Source organism: Molothrus aeneus, chromosome 3 (assembly GCF_037042795.1).
Source record: "Molothrus aeneus isolate 106 chromosome 3, BPBGC_Maene_1.0, whole genome shotgun sequence".
NCBI classification, from domain to species: Eukaryota; Metazoa; Chordata; class Aves; order Passeriformes; family Icteridae; genus Molothrus; species Molothrus aeneus.
Window position 1 is genome coordinate 51955033 of NC_089648.1, and position 20583 is coordinate 51975615.

The 20583-nt window shown below is 37.7% G+C and overlaps 1 protein-coding gene across 2 annotated transcripts in view; it reads right to left on the reverse strand.

Moving 5' to 3' along the window:
• The window catches only part of TULP4 (TUB like protein 4), a 149227-nt gene that overhangs the window by 115348 nt on the left and 13296 nt on the right, over positions 1-20583 (reverse strand). For both annotated transcript variants that reach the window (XM_066546915.1, XM_066546914.1), the window contains exon 2: positions 5326-7611. In XM_066546915.1, the coding sequence (XP_066403012.1) occupies positions 5326-5577 (252 nt within the window). In that variant the 5' untranslated portion in view covers positions 5578-7611. The remainder of the gene's footprint in view (positions 1-5325; positions 7612-20583) is intronic.

The following is a 20583-nucleotide window of genomic DNA, read 5'->3' on the forward strand; positions in this document are numbered from 1 at the left end:
GAGTGAACGAACTATACAGGAGTCGTGCTGGTACACAAGTTTAGGCCATACCTTGGCATTTGTAAACTGACACAGGACATAGAAATGGGAAACAGCAAGACTGCTATTTGTCATTTAAGGGGAAAGGATCAACCATTTCCAACTTATTACTCCATTTATTTTCTTTAACGATTCTCCTAAGAGAAGGCTATGAAAGACACCTCTGCATGCCATGGAGCATGTTTAAACTTCAGCAAAGGTTGAAAAGACTGATAAAAGACTACCAAAAAGGTTTAAAATGTATTTTGGCTCTTTTAATATTTGCTTGAAGAAATAAAAGCACTCAAGCACCCAGACTAATTGCAGAGCAGGCAGTTCAAGAAGGTGCATTAAGGAGCCTGCATGAAAGCCCAACGTGTCTGTCCTTTCTGTAAGCAGGCAGTGAGAACAGCCTGGCAATACCAGCCACAGTACAAAGCAAACAGAGCCACACAGGCAGGCACAGGACCTACTGTCCTACAAGTCACTCCCCACTAGTTCTGCCTCTCTGCAGCACTATTTTTCTGTAGCCCTAATAGCTTAAGGACAGAGGAAGGGCATGGTTTGAAGAAAGATTTAGCATTGTATCAGGTAGGATGTAAAAACAACACAGGCTTTCACAAATAAAAGTCCTTCTTTAGAACCTTGTATGCCCAAAAGCTTGTCTGTCTTTTCCAATTACACTAACTTGCTTTAACAAAGAGACAGTATTTCTGCCAACAAACGTCCTGTCTTCTTTGTGCAGTGACAGAAAAACAGAAAAGAGATCTGCAGTACCACTGCAGTTTACAACAGCGTATGTCTTGTACCACTGAGACTTCTAAAGCCAAAAGGGATCATCATGGCATCATTCTACCTCAGGATTTTTTAATTATTCACCAGTAACAACTGTTCCAGCTGTGTCTGAAAGCAACATTTGATACGAGGGATCCATACTGTAAAGAGTCACATGCTGATTCAATTCTTCTGTCCAAGAATCATAATAAAAATCCCATTTAACTTTCAAATGCCAGTTACATTAAAACAAAGTTTAAACAAACAAAAAAATTTTCCTATATTGTTTTTCTGTATTCTTCCCAGTGACACTACAAACCAAGAAACACTACTGAAAACGCTTATTTGTTTGGGTTTTTAAAATTTATTTCCCAAACAAGCAATAGACTGCTGGAAAAAATCTGCTCTGCAAGATACATAAAACCTCAAAAAAACGGGAGAGGATAAAGAAAAGCTTTCTTTCTTTTTAAAACCAGGAAAAAACATTTTAAGCTCCTTCTACTCTAAACCAAAACAAAACCAAGAACTGTGCAGACTTCCATAACTAATGCAGTATGAAAACCAACATGTATTGAATATTTTTAAAGGACAGTGTTCCTTTGAAAAGCTGTAACTAATTCATTTGACAGTCCAGCTGAGACATGTTTACATCCCTATCTACTAAAACCTGTGCTAAATGAAACAGGGTGGGTTTTTTGCAGCTGTAGATATGTGCTTGGAACACTCAATTAATGACAGATGTAAATAAATAATTTCCTTTATCTTTACAGTAAAAAATGTTATATATGCTCAATAATGTATTCAGCTTGTTACTTAATTCACTGCATCTAATTTGCATATACCTGTAATACTTTTTAATGCCTCAGTCTAGCAATTAGCATACTGATTCTTATTAAATATATCAAAGATGTCTTTTTAGTTAGCAAAGTCAAAAGTAAATGTACACCTGCAAAACATTTTTTTAAGCACTAGCAATTTAAGAAACATTAAGTGCTATAAAAATTGGTACCATCTTAATACTCTAGACACAACAGAAACCATTAGAAGAAACACTTACAATGGCACCATCCAACCAATTAGATTTGCAAAATATTTCACTGGAAGGAAAATCCCCATAAGGCTAATTGAAGCCTCCTAAATTAAATGTGGGCTCTTTTTTTTGAGTTATCTCTCACAAAGCCCCCTGGAAATCTCTCCCCAGAAAACTCAAGATGGATCAGATACTGAAAGTTGGTATCTTTGTAGCACTATAAAAAAATACTCAGTCTGGCACACTTCAGAGTGTACTGCTCACAATTTTGTATCACAAAATGCAATACTTTCACCCCTTGCCACAGAATAAATAAGAACTAAGCAAAACAATTGCAGAAACATAAGTGTGGCTCACATTACAATGCTTTTAATTCTCAATTACTGTTCAACATGATGAGTCATTCAAATCCAGCACTATAATATGCATGTCAGTAATTCAGTCCTGGGGATTCCTCATTCTTGTTTGTTCTTATAGGCTACAGGCATTTTATTAGAGTCAAGAAAATAAACCAAAAAGATTTCAGCGAATCTCTCCAGCAGTCATAAAAAGATTGCAAAAATCCATCACAAGCATTCACCTTCTTGACTTACTTAAAAATAGTCTCACATTCTTGCCAGAAGCACAGTGCTGCCACATTACCCCTTCTTCTAGATTTTCACTTTAAATACAATGTAGTGCTCTGCCCACAGCATATTGTTAATTACACTCTAAATGGAAAACATTTATATTGCTTCTATATTGTCACTCTTCCATTCTGCTCATTTCAGCATTTTATACTTAATTGAACACATACTAATGTTGAAGTAGCACTGTATGACTGAAAAGCAATAAACCTCACTTGGCACCCTAGCTTTATCCCAGAGAAAAATATAGGTATAAATCACCATTTATAAATCAACTCTAAAATAGGTATAAATCACCATTTTTGGGAACAAGATAACACAATATGCTTCTAGAACTAGTCAGCAAATCAAACAGGCTCTTATGAGTTTTAAGTCAACCACAATCTAAGGGCCCACTCTGAGCAACAAACGTGGCTTTAATCAGACACACATAGGTCCTCATCAGACACACATACCAGGATGTGCTTGCAAAATCAGCATTTTCCATTATGAATGGTGGTACACAATAGAGACCACGTTGTTGTTGGCCTTTTTTAACAGGACAATAAGAAAACAAAACATTTACTACTTCTTCTTATGCAAATAGTAGCAATAAGCACTGCTGTTCAATATTTTCTTTCAAGAATCTTTCAGCAGACAGACTTAGAAGAAAAGGTGTCTTCTAAAGAAAGAATCTCGCTGCCCATTGAACTATATATCTTTAACATTCTAATCCAAACCAGTGGGATTCTCCTATAAAAGGATTAAATTCAGTAAGCCTGGTGAAGAGTGCTGTGTAACACATCATCTTGTAAAAATGAACTTTTATTTACAACGATGGTCAGAAACACATAACAGTAGGAAAGTCTGATAGCAGCCACAGACTCATCACAGAAAGCTAGTTCCACTAAAGCCACTTCTCTATCCCACCATGTCAGTTTTGTTTTACGGAGACATAAATTGGAAGCCTCTACTCTGGTCATTGACACAATTCCTGCTGTCAGGAGGATTACTTACAGGAACACAACCCTTTATTAATCACAAGCTTGACCCAAACAACCACAACAAAAAGATTCAAATAGAGAAGTTTCATTTCATTTGAATCTCTCTCTCTCATGCCAATCATTGTTAGCTGAAAGGATGTGCAAACAGCACAGCTAAATCCACACAGCAATGATGCAATGACCCACAAAGAGACTCCAAGGGCCAATGGAGTAAATAAAGCAAAACTAGCCAAACCCAAAGGGCAGCATGCATATGAGCATCTTCTCCGCTTAAATGGGCACATACTGAAACCTAGTCTTGTATTTCCAAGTTCTGCAATAAGACTTCACAGAAACAGAAACTTCCTATATTGTTGTGAAAACATATATTACACAAAAGAAGAGAAACAAGTGCCCAGGTTCACTGAAAATTTAAATAACAAAATATGGAGAAACGCAAAGTGATCATTGTGTCACACACACTTAAAAAATAAAATGCAATTTGTAATTAAAAATTAAACAGACAACTAGCTGTCATTCAAACCAAAATGCTGGATTCAAATATCATTCTTCCCTTCAGGAAAATGTGGCTGTAATTTCTTTGAATTAACCTGATACAAACATATACATGAATCTGTCTTTCATCTATACACATAGAAGTCTGTATGATTTACCATACACCAACACACCTCCATATACACAAAGCATGTGGAAGCAATTATTTCGGACTAAGTATTCGACAGCTGCTCCCTTTTTTTGCTTAAAGAGGATTGTTACTAATGTTACACAAGAACCAAAACTACCCACTTCTGAAACTTTGGTGCAGCTTGGGTTGAAAGGGCAACACACATTCCCAGAGTCCACCCAATAAATAGCAAAAAAGACAAGAAAAAACACATTGTAAATTTGGTGTATCTTTGGTTTTCATTTCAGTATTTAAAATGCCATTCCACCCACCAACCTAACAGCAAATCTTTGATTTGAACAGACTCTTCTCAAAGAGCACATCCAAACACATCCTAACTAAAAGGCAGAAACAAACTAGGTCCTCCCTGTTGTCTAAGACACTTGGTATGTTACTGGGCATCACCTGCACTTTCCATGAAGCATTATACAAACAGATGGGTGCCAGGAAGATGATAAAGCACAGCTGAAATACCAGTTTATACCAACAGATTTATGCCTTTCAGAAAACACGAATGGAAAAGTTTTTGTATCATTGTACTCAGGACAATGTTTTGCACACTGAAGTTATGGCATTTTACTGCAAGGCACCTCAGCATTTCTCTGAGAAGTCACAGTTGGCCTTGATTCTAACAAAATGAGAAGCTTTTCCAGATAAAACAGCTATCTCCTGTCACAGGCCATTCCAGTTTGCAGCTTCTGAAAATCTGGCAGACTTCAAGCAAGCTTTTTTCCTATTGCCCTGCCTTTCCATTTGTCTTCCAGGCCAGACTTCACCACCGTGTGAAAGCAGTTGACTCTCACAGCTTTCAACTTCCATTAACATGCATTTATTGCATTTGCTTGGAAACTGGCAGGTGCTGGGGAATGAAGGAGAAAGTAGGCCAGACCAAAACAAGACACATTTCCAGAGAACCTCCCACCATCAGTCGTGTATGCTTGAATTTACCAGAAAAATTCCAACTGACCCAAATCCCATTTGGTTTAGTCTTGAGCCTCCTTCATATCACTCTGTCAAATTCCAAGCAGAAATACTTAAACGAGAAGAGAAGAGAAGAGAAGAGAAGAGAAGAGAAGAGAAGAGAAGAGAAGAGAAGAGAAGAGAAGAGAAGAGAAGAGAAGAGAAGAGAAGAGAAGAGAAGAGAAGAGAAGAGAAGAGAAGAGAAGAGAAGAGAAGAAGAAAAAAAGGTAGCTATCATTTTCTTTAGAGTGTAACACATGTTTTGCTTACCTCACTGTTGTGGCCCCTCAAATTGAAGTTGATTCTCTGAGGGGTGTTCCGGTCCCTCCTGCAATGGCTGGAAGTGAAAGTGACACCCACAACTCCTCTGCCATTGCCCGTTGCCAGCCAGCCTTCCTCATAGTACCGCCTCCTGCACACCGGTTTCTCCTTCTCACTTTTGGGGACTCTGCCTTTCCAGGAGAGGCAGAGGATGTTGGAATCGCTGCAAAGAACAGGCCCATGTTCCACTGCTGCATACATGCTTTTTAAATATTTTATTTTTTGACATAAGAAAGTAATATGTCTAGTGCACAAAATTTAAATCAAATTTTTTTTTTTTTTATTGATAAGACTGACCTGGATAGATCATTGAAAGGGAGGAGGATGGGGTCAGTGTTTATAAATATCCACCAAATGCATAGTGAAAAATTCCTCTATAAAAGATGATGGCAGTTGGCTAAGAAAAAGTAACACTTAAAAAAAAATTCAGGTTCATTTTTGTTTTGAGTCTGTAGAGTGGGGGTGCACTTATCCTTTGGAGAAACAGCTACTTCATAAGAGGCGCTCAAGAAATGGTTAAGTCATCTTTTTGCTCAACTTGATATAATCTTTATTCAGCCTGAGATTCCAGTTTAGCGTAATGCAATTCCAGAGACAAAGAGTTGCAAATGTGTAGGTTTCAAGTAACTTAAGGCTTTTAAAACTTCCTCCAGTCAGATTTTCTTCAAAAGTTCAGTTGCAGAAATTTAAACACACGCACATACATATATATGTATATATATGACATTCCTCTTTTCCAAGCTGCCCTCTGGCATATCTTTTCCATCTGATGTATTTCTGCTGCTAAAGCTGAAAGAGATTGCATAAAGGGAAAAAAAGGCACACAAACCGTGTGAAACAACAGACCCGAACTTGTGCAGGCACTGGTGTGCCAGGCCAGTTAGGAAATTCCTCTTGGTACTGAACCGCTCGTTGGACTCAAAAGTTTTTGCAATCCAAAGCCAATCCAATTTTCATCGCAGCACTTTTTTTTCCACCAGAGACCCAACACAGCCTGAACTGTTTATCACGCTATCTTGCCTGCTTTCCCACTTTTTGCTGCCACACACGAATGAAAAAGAACCCCCTCTTCATTTATAGCAGAATCAAAAATGCTTAAGAGCTTTTAGCTTTCAAAGTAGGTAAGTTTGCCTCAGGTGAACCATGAAGTTCTTTCTCCTGTGAAACGGGCTACAACATCAAGCTGTTTTTCCTTTACTTTTCCCTTTTTTTTCTGCTACAAGGAATCACAGACTTTTCATTCTACCATAAAAAACAAATGCCAGAATTAAAGCACATCAAGTAAGCACTCTTTCAAAATCTTCTAAAATTCAAGGAAGGAAGAAATATAATCATCTAAAAAAGAAAGAGAAGCAGCATTAAAAATCTGACTTCCTGGGTTCACTATTTCTCTAGGTATTTTCCTTGCTTGTTTGACAGGATCTTTCCTTCTTGATGCTTGTCTACAGCACAGATTCATAGTTCCAGACACAACATTTGCAGCTGTACAAGAAGGAAACATATGAAGTATTCCAATCGTTTTATTTGAATAACATTTATGAGCTCAATTAGCTAGTATTTATATCACACTAAGTGAAAAGAGGAAAAAGGAGAGGGAGAAGGGATATGCAAGTTTGATGACCTGGTTAACTCAAGAAGGACGGCGAGGGTTTGCTCAGTTCAATGCCCAGACTTGTCCCATAGTTCCTCAACTTATTTACTTCCAGTCATCATTGCTCAGCAGAAGGTCACGATTTATTGTCCATTCACATCTACTGAGCCCAAAGCAAAACGTGCCCAAGACCATACATTATTCCTCTGCTAGAACTAAATCAGTTTCTTCTGCCCTCTTGATTCTTCTGTTTCCCTCACAGCTATTGATTTAGATTGTGGAGGTATTTATTAGGCTTCTCCTGCACAGAGGGTGTTTTTTCTTTCTCTTCTTGCAGACTTTTTTCACCCGTGAAGACCATGTGGGAAGTTGAACATTACTGGCAGGTGTCTTTCCATGGATTACTGATTCCTGTGTTGCAAAGGTGCTCCATCTGGTTCTCAAATTAATTTTCATCAATTGCAAAGCTCTCAGGAATATGCCAGAGCAAGTCTACGTGATGACAAAAGCACGTGCGTTTTCATGTACATGGAGTGCACACACCAGTCTGGTACTCAGAGCTGCATCTCCCTTTTCAGTTTAGGTGTGGTAATCTTGTAAGATGCCTGCTACTCAAAACTTGAAATCCCTGGATTCTTCCAACTCTGCAAAGCAAAGCACACACACACACACAAAAAGAAAAAAGTGAATAAAATAAATCACAAAACAAGTTAAAGATACTGGTACTACTGTTACAGTAATTGAACTATTGGATTGTATACTGGACTCCTACACAGTGTATTATATATAGATAAAGCATTATTGAGAACATACATGTTTAATATATTTGTATTTGATAGACACACAAAGACAAAATACAAAATTTTCTTTTTCACTTCCAAAATTGCCAAAACTTTCACGATGGACATGTATAGCTAATGAAATGTATCTGGGAAGGATACTTCAGAGGGGGGGAGAGGAGGGGGAAGAGCTTTGTCCTGCTCACAGTCTCTGGGGCAAAGTCTTAAAGATTTCACAGCTTTGAAGTGAAGATGGGGAAGGGAGATGTTAGTGATAGAGCAGGCACAGGGTGGCTGCACAGACCCTGAGGCACACACAAACAGAATGGCTGACCTGGAAGGGACCTCTGGACATCATCTGGTCCAAACACTGCTCAAGCAGGGTCACCAAGAAAGAGTCAGTTACCCAGGATTGTATCCAGGCAGTTTCTAAATATCTCCAAGGATGAAAACCCTATGAATTCTCTGGGCAACCTGCGCCAGTGCTCAGTCATCCTCACAGAAAAGTGTTTCCTGATGTTTAGAGGGAACCATCTGTGTTTCAGTTTGTGCTCATTGCCTCTGGTTCTGTCACTGGATACCACCATTAAGAGCCTGTCTCTCTCATTCAATTCCCTCCCATCAACTGTACACAAGAAGATCTCCTTAGGCTTTTTCTTCTCCAGGCTGAAGTCTCAGCTCTCAGACTTTCCTCATAGAAAAGATGCTCCAAACCATGAAAATACAGTACTGAACTTATCAGTCTCAAAGAGACTGGAAAGATTCCTCCAGGGCTTAAACTACTGCTTTGAAGAGATCTAAGGTACTTCAAAATTAAAGCCTAAAAGTCTGAATCAACACAGATGAATTTAAAGACTATTCAAATGCTGCTTAAATCTCCATTTAAAAAAGGGGAGAAAAATTCCCCAAAGTCAATTTTATACAAAAGAGTGTACACAAATAAAGCACAAGAGACCAAGCAAAAGGCCATTCAGGATATTCCAGTAGTTGTATCCGAAGTGCACACATATGCAGTTATTGCATCTACACAGTCACTGCTAAAGAGAGCTCATTTAAATTCAGAGCTGCATTCATAATAGTCATCAGAGCTGTAAAAATGGTCTTGTCTTTATTACATAAAGCACTATACTAACCTCATGTTTCCTGTAATTAACCACTTATTTCATTCTAGCATGGACATATTAATTAATTTTGTTTAAAAAAAAGAGACTAGATAAGAAAACAAATTTACGGACACAAAGGCAAAGTTGTAAAGTAGTTTACAACACTACACAGCTGGCTGACTTATCAGAAACACTGTCCCCGAGATTTGGTGAGTCACTGCCAGACCTCTTCAGCACTACATCTCACTGAAGTTTTAAAAATAATGACTGCTATTAATTTCTTTTTCATCATGGCAAGATGATGATATGACAAATGTCACCTTTCCAAATTTCTGGTGCTTATCAATTACAGCCCAGAGAAAGCTCATATATAGGAAAACATAGAAAAACTTTCAGAGTACAATGGTTTGTAGACAAACTTCTGCATTTATCCCATAAGCAAACTTGATCCTCTGAAGGATCAGTGCCATTGTTTCCGTACCCACTGAAATCTTCCTAACGGACATCTGCATTCAAAAGTTGACATTTTATATTAGCAGCATGAGTATTATGATGCAAGCCTTTACTAATCCTGCAGAGAAATAAAAAAAAAATATTTACTGAGAAAACAAAGTCTCTGAAATATCAGAGCAGAGATAAGCACTAAACAGGGTTGTTTGAACTGTACAAGAATCCAGAGTTTACAAGTGGATTTTAAAATACAGGTAACTATAGATACAGTGGCTTTGCATATAATCTGTATGCAACTTCTGTCCTTATTCACTGCACCCAAGACTAACAAGGTTGAGAAAAGGACTCATCTGCATCTTGGTCAATAACCTTCTCTCACCTTAGTCCCATTTACCATCACTTTCAAGATTAGTTATTAAGCCTTTAGACAGACCAAAGGCTTCTCCTCTTAAAAATATCCTAACTGCATTAGAAATGCTGGTCAGGGAGAGATGAAAATCTAAAATAACTACAAAAGTAATAAAATCAGCCATTATTCAAATGCATTATTCAAACACAACACTTTCTCAATACAATACAACCTCTGAGAATATTGTACCTTTGAGTCACTGAGGATCGACACTACCTTTATGTTACATTCAGAGACAAGAAAAAAAAATACTTTTAAGACTGTAGTATCAAACACTCAAAATACAGACTGAATTAAGATTACATGTATTATATATTAATGCTTTCCATTCCCTTCTTCTTCATTTCCATGCACTCTGTAGTTCCTAGGAAATAACCTAACTAAAAGATTCAAGTGCTAGTCTTCTCTTAAAAAAAATCCATAATTTAGACGCTCCTCTTCTACCACCATTACAGCAGCCTCACAGTTCTGCTCATTTTCATATTTTGAAACCAAGCTTTTCCCCTCCATGGAACACCAGGGTAATGGCTTCCACCTCTGTTGTGAAGTGTGTAATAGCAGAGGATAAAAAGCATGATAGCAAGAAGAGCTGGGTGTCACCTGCACAATCCTACCACTAGCCCAAAGGCCCAAAGTCAGTTTGGGCTGACCACAGAAAGAGAACTTGGCCTTCCAGATGGAACTCATCAAAACTAAATTTTTAACTGAAGATTTTTAATCACCAAATTTTCTACACCTTTCCTTCCTAATATAAATTAGTGCAAGGACTAATCACAGAAGTGCACTACCATCTGATTTTGCTGGTGAATTGTTTCTGACACTACTAGGACAATAAATATCAATGAATTCTCTGAATTCTCTACCTTCACTCTCACTTAAAAGATAGTTGAAAATATATTTTCTCTGGATTTCCCCTTTAACAAAGGGAGATGCTACTTGAACTCATCCTCTAATACTGTTGAGTCTAAGCCCAGTGATGTAAGACATTTAAGTACAGACAAAAACATATTAGACCTGTGACAAAGGAAAGCAGGATCCACAATTATTTTATTTCATTTTGTTTTGAAAGCATAGCTCTTCTCAAATGCAAAACCCAGCAGCAAGTTACGTTTCTGCAGAAAATTTAGGTACTAATTTTTAAAAATGTGCTTATAAACAGTAGCTCTCTTATTGTAGTGTCAATATTTAACTCATCATTTTTATCTTCTGTTCCTACTAACTTATATAAAGTGCATTAAGCCACAGTTGGACAACCAGAAAAATATTTGTTTGTTCTCATGCGTCTTTCATTGAGGTGTCTCTTTTGTTGACAGAAAGAAGCCAAGCACAGCCAAATGCAGCAATGCTGCAGCAAGCTCTTCAGTATTTCATATTTATTCAAACCTCTACTCTTCAAGGCTGCAGAGCAGAGAATCTGAAGGCGAGGATAAAAGGGGACTGGGAAGGGAAGGAAAGGAAAGAGGGAAAAGTGAAGTGAGTACTTCTGAATTATTATCTCCAAGAAACCAAAACAAATAAGGACTCACAGCCTGCTTTTGGAAGATTCTGATGACCCAAACATCCTAAGGAAAGAAATAGAAGATAAAGAGTCTTTGAAAAGACTTCAGGACTTTTCAGCCTAACCAGATTCCCTACCTGCCAAACCTGCATAAGGTGAAAGGAAATTGTAGTTTTCCCTCCTTTTGCAGTCTAAGAAGGAAAAACTGTACACCAGTGTCCATGAAGATAGCAAGGTATTTTAAAAGTGCCAGCCACAACTGCTTTGGCACAAGCTCATGGCAGATGATACCACCAGCTATCAAATGGGGACTGTGGGAGCAACCTCTAAGGTCACTGCTGAACACTACAGTACAAAATTGGCACATCATGTAATAGAGTTACTGTATTACAGGCTAAATACTATAGAGACAGAAGCTGGTAAGATGATACAATTTGTTATTTAGTCCAATCTCTAAATTAACAAAAATCATTAAACAATTCTATCAAAAAAGTGAAAGAAAATTATTTAACAAGACTAACTACTTTCCTAAAAAGCCTGAAGAAAAAAATTAACTGGCTTGGAAGCTGATCTCTCTGAAAACTTACTCTCCAAAAACAGCGATTGATTTTAAGAGAGCTTCCCTTCCTGAAGTCACCATGCACAAAAGGGTTAGGAATTGTGGCAATTTCAATCAGTTTGAGCTGTGCCCAAAAGTTTTTGCTCTTTTAAGTAGAATCAATCCCCGCCACAGCCCCAGTGTTGTCCCACATTCAGCTGCACTGGCAAACTGGGAAAGGCACAAAACAAGTGAGAAACAGAAGGGAGGAGTACCTGCAACTAGTATGCTGCTTGAAGACTACTGATAACAAAGTTTGGGCACAGAATATTTCTGAACTCAGGTCTTTGTCCTTAGAAGAAAGGGAAGCAAAGTTTTTCCTCTTGAAGATGAATTTAAGATGGCTTGGATGTCCTGGAGCCAAAGCTACACATGAGCCATGAAAATATGCCTCATTTTCAAATTAAAAAAAAGTGAGCTGAAACACTCCAGACAGGTGTTGAAAAACCTGCTTCAGGAAATAAAAATGCACAAATAAGACATAGTAGCCTTTTAAAGAGTTGGGAGATTCACACCACTGAAAAACACATCCAAACACTTTAGAGATTCAAAGAAACTGTCAAGTGTGACCAAGAAATTCCTGACACTTGTATCAATCTTCTTTCTCAAGAAAAGGCTACAACCCTCACAGGACAGAGAAGCCCTAGACAATGTATACTTCACTAGGGACTTCATCAAAAAGTGGCAACAACTGTGTCTTACTAAGAATATTCAATGACCTTCATGGGAGGGCGCCCCAGCTCTCACCATCTCTTTTCCATTGAACTGACTGCGCTGACCCTGCCGGTAATTACAGAGCAATTTCTTTCCCGTAGGAACATTCTGCAGCCTGCAAACATCCCTCGAGTCTCCAGCAGTTCCAGCTAGTTCCTAATTATCTCCAATATCTGCCCACAGGCTCTTTAATACTTTCTTATGAACATACACTGAACTTTCGATATTCTCCTCAAAAATCCCAATATACCTTTGTATGTGATGCACTACTACAATGGAAACAAACAACATAAAAAAAAAGAAAGGGAGATGAAGGGAGAGAACAACAGATGTCATCAGTTTTTAAAATTCAGAAGAGCCTCATAAACAAGAATTATGTCTTTTGGACAGCAAGACATATTTAAGTCAGAAACCTGATAATTGCTGAGAAGCGGTGTAAGTGCAGTGTGCTGCAGCAGAGAGGAAGCTCCTGGTGATGCCTGCAAGCTGCACCACAGGTGTTGATGGATTCTGAGATTGTGTGTTTGTGTGTGTGTGTGCATTTAAAAATACAAAGACAGGAGTTGCATTTTTCAAACAGCTTGGGTTTCCCAGTCTTTGGCTTTGGGATGAAGAACTGAACTCTAGTCCTGGCTGTCCCGAACGTGCTGTAACTCAAGATTCCAGGTTGGTTTGAGGACCTGCACTCACCTCACCACCACTGCTCAGAGGTCCAGATGCAGAGCAGGGATACTCTGCCCTTGCAACAAAGAGATGCAAACCTTAAGAACAGCTTCATCTCATCCCTCTCTTTTTCTCCAAGTTCCATGTTTTTTCCTCTTGTTTCTGGAAGGTCATGTCAAGATCTCTGGATTAAAGGAAACAGACTAACTCAAGGAGCAGTTCCTTTAGAGGCAGCCTTGATAATCAAGAATCACTAAAGAAGCATTTGTAAAAGTCAAATGCTTTAAACAAATGCAGTAAAGTCAGGAGCTTTAAATAAATGCTTGGAGCAAAGCAAAGACCTCTGAAAGTTGCTGTTTCACTGCCAAGGCTCAGAGGGCACAAGATCAGCTGCATACACTTGTGCTCTGTTAGGTGAATGATGGCTTTGATCTGCTCTGTATTAATATGCCAAGTGCTGACTGCTCACCTGTCCAGACAGAAGCAAGGAGGTCAGAAAGACACAGGTGTCCACCAGGCACAGCCATGGTCTGGTGGGTGAGCTGAAGGCAGATCTGCACCTAGGTAAATTCACAGAGCAGTCTTGTGCCCAAGCAGTTTTATTTTATACATGTCTTCACAATTCTCTCTTCTTACTGGCCTAGCTCCTGCTAGACATATGAAGTATGTCTATTTCATATAAATATGAATATTAAATAGTAGATATCTTAAAATACAGAATTTTGAAGTGGGGATAAGAAGTAGCAGTATACTACTCCTCATGCATGACTAGAACACTACAACCTTTCTATTAAGAAATCCATAATAGCCAAAAATTGCCAGTTACAGAGGTATTCAGTGGGAGGATGGCTACCAATGACTGTGTCTTCTCTTCTCTTAAACATGAAAAATCAATGTGTTAAAATGATCGCAGATGAAAATGAATGAATAGGAAAAGGGTTGCAAAAACTCTAGAAAAGTATATTCAAAAAGCAACACGAGTTATTTTAAGTAGGAATTCTGAATATTTCATTCAATGCCCTCTGTACAACTACCAGATAGTGGTTGCTTCTAACTCCAATCTCTACAAAATTATGAAAATGCTCTTCCACTGAACAAGTGTTCACGTTTCATCAAGAAAGTCAACAAATGTTGTAAATTGGCATGGGTTTTGTGAGGAAAAGTAATATTCTCATTACTTGGTAGTAGCTAGTGCTGTAATTAACTTCATTCTGTTGTTTTTATCCCCAGGAAGTTACATAAATGAAATAACTGTCAAACTACTTGGACCCAATTACTTCTCTTTGTCAACAGAAAACTCTCAATGCCTCTTTAAATGCACCTCTATCTAACCTATACCCAAAAGGAATGCTTTTTTTGTAAAGCTCAGATTCAGAGTCTACAAAGCATGAGAATCAAAAGGGAAGATTCATCATCACAGTTAAATCTGATCTTTTAGATAAACACTCACACAGAGCAAATGCACTCGCATACAATTAAAGCTAAAGTTATGCATGACTAAACAAGAGAAAGAATGCTGGTGTGGGGTTTTTTTCCCTTTGGATTTTCTTCTTTCCCATTGCCAAGTTACACCTTACTGCCTTTCCCAAGGAACACAAGGATCTTCAGAGGAAGACAGTAAACTTTTCAAAATAGCCAGAGGAAAGATTGATTTGGTTGAAGAATATTAGCTTCATACATTTTGTACTTCATTTTAGAAACTTGGATTTGGGAAAGTAATATGATTGCATTTAGTAGATGATGTGCTACTTAGCAGACAGCTCCTGCTAAGTCTGACAAATATGGGTCAGAGTCCTGCAATCACACTTTGCTCAAGCACGCTTTACATTTTCTAGACAAAAGTAACAGTAAGACAAAAGCAATCTGAGGTAATTTCATAATTTTGATGTAAAATTTTATCATTACTTTTTTCCTTCTATGCCTAAGACTACTATATGTTTAGACAAGCCTATTTCAGCACAATCTTCTTTTAGTTAAATAAGTACTTCACAAAGTACCCCAGAACTGTATGAAAGCTCAATATTTACCATGTTAAGAGTTTTGAGAAGAGGTGAAAAAACAGAACAATCAGAGAGAAGAAACAACAGATAATCTACTCTGATAGTTCCCTCTGTAAAACTCAACATCTGTACTGAAGGTTCAACATCTGTATTTAAAAAGTCTGCTGGCAAACGGTGTAAGGAGAATTCTGCTGCTTTTTCTGGTAAGCAGCTTGGCAAGGTAACATTATAATCTTGCAGTGTCAGTCATCCCCTTGAGCTTACAAAGTCTATTAAAACAAATTACATGAAAACATCTTTTTCAGGATTTTAATTCAGTAGCTTAAGAGGATCAGGATATTCCAGTTCCCTCTTACATTCAGGGAACATAAGACAGTGCAGTACTTCAGTGCCTAATGCTGCACTGACACCTTAATACATTCTCCATTAACTGTGTATTATTCACAGACCACATAATCACAGGTTACTATGAGGAAACTATATGCTTTGTTGTTACCTCTATGAGCTAGATTACAATGAATTCAACAGTTCAGCATCTGCTTGAAACTGACATTACATTTGATCTGTAACAGATGGATGCACACAATAAACATTAGAGAAAAAGGTTAAATATGGTATTAGATAAAGTATTTTCATACAATGCTTCTGAAATTAGGTAACCTAATGATATTGTAAGAAAATTCTATCCCAATAACTAAAATGATATATTACTTTTCACTTTTCTACTGAATGACAGCATGAAACAAAGATGACGAACAAACAGAAATTACAATATCAGAATACAAAAATTCTCTTCCTAGCTATTAAAAGAATTAAATACCTAAATTAAATATGGGAACATCTAGTTACTCAGTGACTCTAAAACCTCGAACATTACCTGACAGATGCTGATTTCATTGGATTGTCAACGTAACAACTCACTACTTAGCTGTGTGATTAAAATGCTGCAAGACTTAAAAAAAATTTAAAAAAAATCTGTTATACTTAATATATAATTCACAGATTATATGTTTGTCTGAAATCAGTCTATTTCTTTTCTAAAAAGGCATAAAACAAGATTTACATTACATGTGAATATACTGCCTTGTTTATACCTGTACACTGTCACAGCAGAGCTGTTTTACTGCTGCTGTTTTTTCTCCTTACATCTATATTGCAACGTCTTTATCTTGTAAAAGGGGCTGTGTAATGCTTGTGCCACTGGTCAAAACAGAATGTGGAAAGGTTGCTAGGATTATCTATGAGGAAAAAAAAATAATAATCTGCTCATTACATTCCTAGGATGAGGAATTCAGTGTAATTAACAAAACCACAAGGCCATAAGACAGTGCAAGGAGATGGCATACACCATTCCAAGAATGTTAAATAACCCTAACATAGAAGTGAGTGGATAAATGTTCCACAGTAAGCTTGCAAAAAGCAAACCCCTAAAGGCAATCATCATATAGGAGCAAATAATTTTATAAATTAATGCACCTGAGAGATATGTGCATTATCTCACAGGTGCAAATACATCAGTTTTGTTTTTATTCCCACAGTGTCAATACCACAGTAATCCTACCAGAATCTATCACTAAGAATTGGAATAAACAATTCTTTACTGATGGATAACCCATAAAACAAATATTCCATTCTTTCCTGTCAAATCCCTATTGTAAACAAAATCCTTAAGCAACTTAGCCACAAAAAAATCCCACACAAATGTGACATTTAAGGGGCCTGCAAATAAACCCAAAATTTTTTCCCCCTGTTCTCAGGAGCAATCAAAGCATAACACTAGATTTTAGAAATCTCTTAACACTTCTTTCTTGTTCCTATCCATGCAGACTGAGATATTCTACTCTCAGTATTCTAAGGCAGCTATAAATTATCCGCAAAGCCTATCTAATCTGTTTAATTATCATGCATATATTTTTTTATTTTTAATGGATAATTAGGTAGGAGGTAGTATTAACAAGTTTCATGGATGTTTCCCCCCCTTGAAGAGCAAAATGTCAATAAAATAGTATCATTTCCAATCCCTACATTTTGCTTCAGATGCTAATTGTAATTAAATATACTTTATGAAGTCTTGTAATCAATGTCAGCAAAAAAGGCTGGAAATTTATGTTATGTTGATTAAAGCTTGAGAAGCTAGAGCTCACATCCAGAAAAAACCAGTTAAATTGATTTTTCAGTTGACTGAAACCAATAACATAGGTTTTCATAAATCCAACTCACAAGCTTTATTTTGCACTTGCATGTTTACCAATTTTCATTTCGGATGAGGAAATCCATCTCACAGAAAGCAATATGAACCATAAAATGAAGCAAGACACTGCTAGATTCTAAACAGACACACTAGAGCAATGCAGAGCTGCAGGGATCTGATTACAGACTATCTCCTGCCAGGCAGTCAGCCTCCCACTGGGATGGGGAGCACATCTGCTGGGATGTTCTACAATAAAACAGTGTTTCTTATGTAGAGCCTTACAGATGTTGCAGGATTATTCTCTCTCAATGCTTCAACATTTTTTCAAAATTTTTAAGCAGAGCATAGCAAGGCATTTACTGTTTAATAACATTCACTCATGCAATGTGTTCTGTGATTCTTGGATCTGTTGCTTTCCTTGCAAGAGCCAAAAGCCAAACTACAAAGCAATTGTTCTGGGTTGATAGGGAATGTCCTTTATTGTTGGTTCTCAGAACAGTACCCAGATCAGCAAGAGCTCCAGCAGACAAAAAGCAAACCCAAGCCTATCTCCTGGAAGACCACATGCAGATGCAGAGAAAATAATTTCAACATTTATTGTTTCTCTTGCTCTGAAGCAGAGCTACAAATAACTGACACCTCACCCATTTTCAAATGAAGCTTCTATAATTACATTGCTATGCCCTATGGAAACACTACTGGGTTTCTCATAGCAACCTCCAATGACTCAGAGAGCCCTGCTCTTACCACAAAATTACTAAGAGCACTACATCCATCCTCAGCAAAAGAGCTGGTACGTGACTGGCAGAGCCACCACTACCACTGGCAATCCAACAGCTTTATGACATCTTGTCTCTTGAGAAATAAAGTTTTATGGCCAAAGTAGTAGTACATTCCATATACAGTAAGGCAGGATTGCTCCTATAAAATCTCTCACACCCCATGATGCCTTGAATGCACACACTACAGAGTCTTTTTAGCAACTCTGTCAGATAGATAAGTACAATTCCTTCTCAAAGGCCTGCAAGACAGCAAACTGTTCAAAGAAGCCTAAGCTGTAAAAAGACTTCTTAATCTCTGACACCTCAGTGAGCCACTCCAGTTTCCCTTCCTAGGTCCACTTGGCCCCCATCCCTGTTTTCACTGCCCCGTGCCCGTCCGACCTCTCCTTGGGCAGACTCAGTTTCTTACAACACCACAAAATAAATATTTTAAAAAGTGAGAAATATTCTGTGGCTTTAGGGATTTGGATTAAATCACTAATGGGTCAGGTGAGTGTTGGAACTGCAGCTAAGGAGCAGACACAAGACTGAGGTGCAGGAAGACCTTTCAGAAACAGAAAGATGTTAGCTCAGCTCAGCTGCACCATGGAACTTCACCCATGAGACAGAGCTGGAGCAACTTTCTTAATACCGAAGGGAAAAATAGCATTCTTCATAAATGAGAAGGCAGAATTTAACATTACTGGCTTCCAGTCGGTGGTATGACCCCTGAGTGTAGCTCATCTGATGTTTTCCAGTCTATTTCTATCTTGCTTTAAAATATTTCTGCCCATTTCTAGTCTGCATTCAAAAAATGAATGGTTAAATGGTCCTTCCTTCTGGAATAATGTTTTCCAAACTGCCACATATGCCCCACTGACACACAATGTATGCATACATAAAACTGCAAGTACACAAGGTACCCAGAAGTGTTGTAAGCCCCGGGCTAGAACAAGGCTGACAACAGTCCAGAATCTAATGTCTCTCTAATCTCCAACAATGCTGGGGTAACAGAAAAAAAAATTCCCCCAAAAAAGTAGTATTTTAAAGAATTACATTTTAGGATTATCTTCCAAACTCACAATGGTATCAAGTTACTTTCAAAGGAAACTAGAATTCCATTTACAGAAATTCAAGGTTTAGAAGATTTAGAGAATGTTACTAATAAAACTACATACTAGATGCTTCAGTTTCATATTAATCATGTTTTTCATCAAAAATTAATTTGTTTTTAAACAAAAGGAAGAACTACCTTTAGCTTCTGACCTGAGGTGACTTTTTAGATGCTGAATCACTAAATCAGTAGAAATAGCTAATCTCAACATCAAATTTCTTTTTTTTTTCCATTTTCCAAGAAGAAAACAATCCTTTTCAGTTTCTCCTTGAAAAAAAAATTACATAAACTATACTGAAATAAACACAATTTTTCCTCTATGCCTGAAGAAAATCTGTTGCAAGCTGATCTGCTCCTTCAGCAAACTGAAGCCAGTTATTTACCCAGCAATTTCCCTCATTTTAGTGATCTGTGGCACTTTTAAAACCTCAGCAAAAACATTTAAGCAATACATACTCACACAATTTATTATTAAAGCTATTTTAATTCAATTTGACAACTTTTATGAAAGGCTAAATTTACTACAATAGACTAAGACAAAGAAAGTCCTACTTAAAAATAGTATCTTTTTATATCCATTTTTAGCTACCCTGTAAATGTTCTCTAATTCAGCATAGTAAAAAAAGACTTGGCAATGCTATTGCCATAGGCTCCTCTGCCATGACAGATCCATGGCATTTTCATCACAACACTAAAAGGTCCCAAATCTCAGTTGAAAATACTGAGGATAAATCAAAAAAGCCAAATTCTAAAGAGAATTGCACGAGGTACAGGCACACATCCTCTTCTAACCATTCAGCAGCAAATCTGTGATAGTCTCTACCAGGTACAGCAGGAGAAGACATATTGAAAGGACAAAGCCAGACTTTGACACATTTTGTCTGCTTTGCAGACAAAAAAAAAATCTCTTTGGATGTATTAGTTTTATTTATTTAAAACTTCAGGAAAAAATAGAGCCTTCATAATTCCAATCTCAACATCCACAAGATTTCAGATGGATGAATATGACATGAGCAATGCATATATCCTGTCCATAAAAGACTGCTATGCAGAAATTTGTACTTCTACTTCCCCTCATTCAAGGCCACCTACATATGCATATGACAAGAAAAATTGCAATGGTTATTTGCCAAACCATGCAGTGTCATATGGCAGCAGTGAGCCCATCTTTAGAAGCTGGCTCTAACCTGACCTGACCAGTGGCTGATGTGCTCCCCTCCACCTGTGACATCAGGTCAGGTCAAGCATTATCCCAGTCATGCAACTGATGGCAGAGCCGGAGGGAATCCCTCTAAGAGGAAAGCAAAGACAAAAGGAGCAAGCTTCCTTCTGGGAA